This window comes from Austrofundulus limnaeus, unplaced genomic scaffold (genome assembly GCF_001266775.1).
Source record: "Austrofundulus limnaeus strain Quisiro unplaced genomic scaffold, Austrofundulus_limnaeus-1.0 Scaffold31, whole genome shotgun sequence".
NCBI classification, from domain to species: Eukaryota; Metazoa; Chordata; class Actinopteri; order Cyprinodontiformes; family Rivulidae; genus Austrofundulus; species Austrofundulus limnaeus.
Genome location: NW_013952433.1, coordinates 1,955,512 through 1,963,078, shown reverse-complemented (window position 1 = coordinate 1,963,078; position 7,567 = coordinate 1,955,512). Strand labels below are relative to the sequence as shown.

At 41.1% G+C, this 7,567-nt stretch overlaps 1 protein-coding gene across 5 annotated transcripts in view; it reads right to left on the bottom strand.

Annotated features, from left to right (window-relative positions):
- Positions 1-2,220: 2,220 nt before the first annotated feature.
- The window catches only part of brsk2a (BR serine/threonine kinase 2a), a 176,702-nt gene continuing 171,355 nt past the window's right edge, over positions 2,221-7,567 (bottom strand). For 2 of the 5 annotated variants that reach the window (XM_014005557.1, XM_014005560.1), the window contains 3 exons: positions 7,143-7,323; positions 5,114-5,203; positions 2,227-2,805 (listed from right to left, as the gene is read on the bottom strand). In XM_014005557.1, the coding sequence (XP_013861011.1) occupies positions 2,579-2,805; positions 5,114-5,203; positions 7,143-7,323 (498 nt within the window). In that variant the 3' untranslated portion in view covers positions 2,227-2,578. Of the gene's footprint in view, positions 2,806-5,113; positions 5,204-7,142; positions 7,324-7,567 lie in introns of all 5 variants that reach the window. The other 3 variants (XM_014005558.1, XM_014005561.1, XM_014005559.1) reach the window with 3 other exon arrangements.

Genomic DNA, 7,567 nt, shown 5'->3' with positions numbered 1-7,567 from the left:
TCACGTCTTTTTTTTCCTTTTACTACCAGTTTGGGTGTGATGTGGACTTACCTGAAAACAGCAGACTTACTGTATATAAAACATTACAAAAAATAAGAGGTTATATTTTGGTGCTTAAACATAAAAGCTAGCTTTTWATTTTCAGGGCTCTGTCCACATATAGAAATAAAAAAAAACAAACACACCATAACTGAATGAATTTATTTGTTTCAGCACTGAAGATGCTCACAGTTATTTTCATATGGGGGATTACATCAGTAAATTGTTCCTGCTCTCAAAAGACCCATCGGGGCCTTAATTCATATGATGTCCTTCGTGCTGCTAGCTTCCCATTATAGTAAACAGGAGGGTGAACATCAGGTATTGCTTTGTGTTTGTAGTACTGGTATTTTTCCTTCCTGTGCCACTTCAACCAGCAGGTAGAGAGAGCCCAGACCTCCGAGGTACAGCGTAAAAGAAGCATTGTTGAAAAAACTTTGTGCACAAGATAAATAGGAGGAGGAGGAAGGGTGTGGGGTGGGATAGCAAACAAGAAAGCTTATAAAAAAGAAGGCCTGAAATAAAAACTGAAAGGGTGAAAGTAAAGAAGAGAAAGGGGAATTTAAACCTTAATAACAAGGTAGTTCAGTAGTGGGAGAACCAATGAGGGCAGAGAGGAGGAGTGAATTTGGCATGGAACATTAACACTAAAGCCATGCAAAGAAAAGCTCATGTTTGACATGCACACTGCAATAACAAGCTAAAAGCATAGATCAGGAATCCCCAGCATGGTTGAGAAGACAATCAACCCCCACAGCTTCATCTATTTACAGAGAGAAGACAGACTGGGATCTGTGGTGTCCTCCTCAGGCCTGGCATACACGCACAACAATATGAAACTGACAAATATCCATAGAAGAGCATATTCCCTCTCCAAAAAGAGGCTAAAATCTACATTCTTAAATGACTTGTAAATCTTTTTTTGTTTCCAGAGTTCCCACAAATTCCTATTTCCACTTCAGTAAGGTCTGGAAATAGGGAATTTCAGTTTTCAAAGTTCACATAATTTTGTTTAAGTCAGCAAAAGAAAACAAAATTATAATAAAGTTCATTTTTTTTCTTTAAATGTCCCATTTACAAACACACAAGAGGGTAGTAAATAACATTCAACTGACCTAACAGCTTTGTTCATATAAATAGCCAAGTTATAATAAATTAGGAATCAAACATTAAGGTGAACAAACATGAATAAATAAGGACAACAATACAAAAATATCCACAATTGCATTTATCACATCTTTTTTTTTGGTCCCTCTACTCCTACTGCTGGTTTCTGAGACTAAGAGAGAGGTACAAATGGGGGGAAATAAAAATCAAAGAAAGTGCTGCAGAAAACAAAAAACAGGAATGTTTGAATCATTTTCAGGTCAACAAAACAGAGAAATGATCGAGTAACAAAAATACAATGAAGAATTRAAAATAAGAGAACGCAGTTTCCTGTTTCTATGGTATCTAAACAGTGTCACAACTAGACATTTCATGGATTTTGTTTACATTAGAAATAACATCAGTCTGTACATCAGAATAAATCATTCATTTTAAATACCCACAKACCCTCCCCCCCATCCCCATACCATCGTTTCGACTCCATTGCTTTCCTCTGCCCAGCTTTTGCCGACACCCAGCTCTTCTCTGAAATCACAATTCCAGTCCGTGTCGCAGCAGCAGTATGAAGTCTAATAAAATCAGTAATTCAGTTCATCACAAAGAAAGTACATTTAAAAAGCAAACAAATACAATCCGGCAAGCATCCGCGTCGGCTGTTTGGACTTTCCACAAAATGTCCCTCGTGTCCCTCCTCCTCGGGTTTCTGAGGTTTTTTTTTCTTTAATGTTCATAATCTTTGATGCATCCCAGAGTTTTCTGTGCATACTGGACTTGTGCATGTGTGTTTTTGTTTGTAGAGCCTTCAGTGATTTTCACCAATGCTTTTTCTCCCCCCAGCCCGAATTTAAAAACAGAAATGCCTCTAAAACTGATAAAGTTGTTGATGAGTGCGATTGTATTGTCTGTGTGTGTGTCTGTGTGTGTGCAGATGTGTGTTTGTTGAAGATTTTGGGGCCAGGGTGAGGCGATGAAGGTATTTTCATCTACTTCTATGGATGATTGCCAAAGGTTGTGGAAGATGAAGGCAGGAAGAGTTTGTTTAGCACACCATGGAAAGCGGTCCTCCGTCAACCNGGGGGTGGGGGGGATGTGAAGCAGGAAGAGGGACTTTAATAGGTCTTCTGGATAATTCCTGGTGTGAGAAACAGTCAGGTCATTACAGAGTTCATCAGCACCAAAACAGGAAACAAAGTACGAGTCAAAGATGAGTGGGGAGGTGATGAATCATAATGAAGGAAACTAAAGTAATGTTTGTTCTGGAGGTGAAAACCCTCGTTTGTAAACTATCATTTGAATTCACTCAACATTTCTCAATTTAAATAAAATAATTTGTTAAAAAAATATGTCTATAAGTGATAATGTGACGGTGCTCTCTTCTGAGTTGTTGGTTTCTATTCACCCTGGGGTGGCTTTAGCACGGCCACAAAGTCTCTCAGTCTAAGACTCCTCCTGCCCCCCCAACAGACGGGATGGACAACTTTGCTCGGTCTTGGCTTGCCAGTGGGAATTTGGTGTCATGGTTTTCGGACTCGTGCCTCGGGACGTGCATGGGGGCGGGGCAACGCTTAGAGGGCGCGCCGGGAGGCCGGGGCACCTGTCCGTTCTTCTCGTCTGAAAAAAGTTGTTTAATTACGTCAAAGAAGTTACTCAATGGGTTGCCTAGGTACACGAGACAGGAAGAAGAGAGGACAAGAAAAGGGAGGAAAAGAGGAGAAAGAGAACAAACAAACTAATAAACAATGGGGCTCCCAGGAAAACAATGTGGCTAAGTGTTGGATGGAGCAAGCAGAGGAGCAGACAGTGAGCAGCGCCACTCAAACTACATGAATCATGCTTTATGTGACAAACCAACCCACAACTACAAGTAAACGGTTAATATTCTGAAAAATGTGTAAACTGAGATTCAAAAGATGAAAACTAGACATGAATCATCACAAGCAGGTCCAAACAGATGATTCAGACAACCAGATGCTTAGCTATCAGCTGCATATTAAAAGTTAGCTACMTGTGGGCGCTAGTTTTCATTGTTTTCCTGGTCCTGATCTCGACTTGGTCCAGCCCCTAAAAGTCTTATCTCAGCCCTGATACACTCTGGTCTTGGTACTGACTTGGTCTCAGGTTAGCTGGTCTGGACTACAAGCCTGTATTTCAGGAATAATATCATCTGCAGAAACCTCTCTATGTAGACGTGTAWGCGGCACATTTAGTTTTTCCAGCTGCACCCGTCAGTAGAACGATGACCTCAGCTTCTGTCTCCTTTACGTTCCAACCTTTGTTATTTGTGACCAATTTCCCATTCTGCCTCTCCTCCTAAATCTGTACACTTTCACAAAAGCGGAGAACCTTTTTAAACTTAACGATGATGACTGATCAATAAAACGCCATCTTCTAAAAGAACCGTCTCTGAATGCTTTTCACACTTCTTTTTCTTCTTGTCAATTGTCTTTCTAAGCCAGTCTCCAAAGTATGAAKACAATGCAGATGCTTATAGGAGACAAAAATGACCAAGACTTGATTAAACCTTTTGTTTGATATGCAAAGCTCCTTCTCCTGGCAATAAGAGTCATTTAGCTTCTTAAAGGCCTTGCGGTCAAGGCGGCATTGCTTTAATTTCCTGCTAAGGATATACTAACCTATATGTAAGATGGTATAAAAACATGGAAATCACTGAAACTAGTGTTSCACCTTTTTATTTATGTTTTGTAAAATCAACATTAAATTCTCTAATTCTTTCATTGCCTCTCTCATTATGCAAAGTGCTCTGATTGTACTCTTACAATGTGATTCCTGCTCTGCACACAGCCCACCGCAGTCATTAAAACCTAATTTAACATAATTTAACATAATTTCACCCTTCCCACACCTCAGCTGGATAATGAGCACGGCGATATGAAGGATCAAAAATAATTGGTAAACTTACTGAGGCAAAGCAATGACAACAGACTGTTAAATATTACTACAGACAGTGAGGGGAAAAAGACAGCTCATCCTCGGATAATGCAAAAAAAATCGGATTACAGCACAAAGACATGCAGTGTGATGGGAGTACGYTAACCTGTGTCTGACATGAATCTGAGAATTAGGAGGACAAAAGCTGACTCTGCGAGTGTTCAATTAAAACATGGGATGAAACTGATATTTGAAGGAAACTGCGCACAGCTTCGCCTCGATGAACCCGAGTCTATTTCTCTCTCTGACCAGCAGATGGCGGTGTTATACAGACAATGAGATTTAAACAGCAGTGACTCACAAGAACGAACATGCACAGAATAGAAGGAGAGGAGAAAGAACCCTATTTCTCATGTATTCTCTTCATGCAGACCGTGCATTAAGAGATTGTATTAGAATAAATAAATAAAACAGGATGTATACATGTCCATGGGATTTTTAACAGCCTTGAATCTACTGAGAAGACTGGAGTGAAACCATTGAGCTCATATTAAATCCAAAGTTTTACCAATTTTGGTTTTAAACCCAGCAGAGTCCATGAAATCATCTAGTCCGGCTGCGCAAAAATAATAAAAACAGAACAGAGAAAGACGGCGCTGAACACCTATCAGGTGCGGCGTCGTTCTCGCTATGTTGAGGCGCAGCAGTGTTGCCATGGCGACAGGCTCGGGGCGAACAGTCTTGAAAGTCGAAGTGAGAGTAAGGGAATGGGCCTAATCTGGCTCCGCTCCACTTTAATCTCCACTGCCGGGGCAACGAGGCAACATTTTGACCCGCAAGGCCGAGCCTTTCAAGTCAGCGAGGCGCAGACATGCAAAGGGAGGCATTTGGAGAGGCGGAGCGCGGCTCGGGGATTTTCAAGCACAGAGAAGCAAAGAGAAGGTCGAGATTTAGCTTAGCTTTCAGCTGGGAGGTTCATTAAAGGGTGGGGTGGAAGTAAGAGGCAGTGGGAGTGGGTGAAGAAGTTTCTTTGGGGAAAATAATGATCGTTTAATATATAGTAGGAGACATTACTCACCAGAGAGCTGCTGAACCCCCGGCTGGTCATGTGTGCTTAACAACTGACTCTGAATCGTCTCGATCACTCGCTTAAATCGTCGGCTTGGTCCTGCTTGGACAAACACAAATGAAATTAACAAGTAGATCTTTTTATGAGTTGAGACATTGAGTCATCACAGAAGGAAGGGGAGAAAAAAAAAGAGCAGGTGGGATTGATTAACTCTGGCGTAGCTCCATCAACTGTTCCAGGAAGCCGTGTCAGGAGAAAAAAAACACACAAAAGAGACGCCTCCCCTAAAATCGGCAAGCAGCCATCATAAATACACCTGTGCTGTTCCAACTGTGACCAGACAGAATTTGCATCTGGATCCACAGCGGGAAGACAGCTGAGCATGCAGAAACTGTGTGATTGGAATAATGTAAAAAAAAAAAGAGGGGAGAGAAAAAGTTGGGTGAAGTACACAAATAGTGTGCAGAGCGAGCTACAAAATTTGACCACAGAAAAGTATTGTGAGCTCTTGCTGTCTTTCTAGTGTGCATAAGAATAAAAATAGTATAAAATAGCYTCCATTACACCCTATTCAGTTCAGTGGAGGCTCCTGCACATGTGTGGGTCTGTGCAGGGGAGCTAGGGTTCTATTCTAAGGATTAAAACCAGGGAACTCATACTTGGGAAGTCTTTTAGTTTTGTGGAAGTTTTATTAAGAGTAAATTTAGGGTTAGATCAGGACAGAGTCAAAGGTACATATAAGATAACGGGTTTTGATGGCGACAGTTAATTAGCCTGAAAGGAATTGATGACAGTGAGAACCGGTCCAGTACCCCTCCTAAAGACTATCAGAGGTCCATCCCATCCAGGAGGACACGAGACATTCTAAAGTTTTTGATAGCATTTGATCACACTTCAGATATGAGATCCTACCTCTGAAACATTTCTATATTTCAGATATAAAAATGTGTTTATAATGCTGAAGCGACATACTTGTTAAACAGAGATTATTGATTCTCTTAGGTCGTATTAACACCTGACAGAACCRGTACACTCGGTTTGATTGGGGACCAAAACTGCAAGATTTGTTTACATTTTCAGTTGGTGTGGTCCGTGTATCGACACGAAAACCTCAGAAGAAGACATGGAGCGCAACTTCCATTTTCATAAAATTCTATTAAATCGCTCCGGGGCCAAGTAACTGGGTAGGTGTGTGTGTGTTTGTGGCCCACAGGCCACCAGTTGAATAGCCCCACTGTAGGGTTTCCCACTAACATGAAGAGTATGCAGTTTCTACAATAAGAGCGTTTTCAATATAAAATAAGGAGATCAGGAGCAACAGGGGAGTGAGGTAAGCCGGTGTCATGCTGTAGAACAATATGGTGTAGATGAAAGGGGGCGGGGATCAGACTGATAATATGTCAATTTAAAAACCACCACTGTACTCTTATGGGTTGTCCTCCCAAAGGCATAAGTACGGACAACGTGCCTGCAATGTATCTGCATCTTTACAGGACTGATTGTGTGTGCATGAACAGAAACATGCTTGTGTTTCTGCCACACTAAGCATTCACACATGACTGCTCAGTATGTAACCTCCCACCGCAAGACCTGATTTCGTTGCGCTCAGGGAAGCATGGAGAAAATCTCATCAAGCCCTCAGAATTGTAAAAACTTCAAGAAATTCTCAGAGCAGTTTTTTTTGGCAGCAAGAGTGGAAAAACACCCACATCTGAAATTAATGCTTCAAGTTTGTTTATTTATTTGGTGGATTTGAACAAATTTTAATGCCATTAGTCTGAAGCGTGACATCACTCCAGATGACATGTAAGTGGCAACGTTCCACTGTTACTTTTAAAGTGATTTGGGAACTTTGATTTCCCAAGAATTTTGCCCAATAAAATAATATTAATAAAAACAACTAAATAGATGCACCTAAACCAGGCAAACTGAAGAATCAGTGTACATGTTAATGCAGACGTAATGATGTATTTGTCTTGGACAACTGGTGACCACGTGTTCTGTACAATTTGTTTTGAAAAGGCCCAMGCTTCCTCACCTGAGAGCAGGGTAAAAGTGACAGAGTAGATGCCATTCTCTTTCGTGGCAGCTGTGCTCTCCGTGTAGGTGATGTCCACCTGAAATTTGACCGGCTTCTGGAAGACTGTGGGGCCGGCTGTGGACTTGTACTCTGCTCGAAAACTGGTCTGTGAGATGACACTGTGACTCAGGCTGGGAATCTGACAACAAGAAAAAAAAGAGGAGTCCATAAAAGATAGCAATAAAAATAGGCAGAGAAACGACACGTTATGAGAATACAGTGGGTAAAATAAGTATTCAGTAAATATATTACTAGAGGTGCTAATAACATGAAATTTTCACCAGATGTCGGTAACAACCCAAGTGATCCATACATACAAAGAAATCAAACCATAAATGTCCAGAAATGAAGTTATTTGTAATGATGTGTAGGCCTGTCGCGAT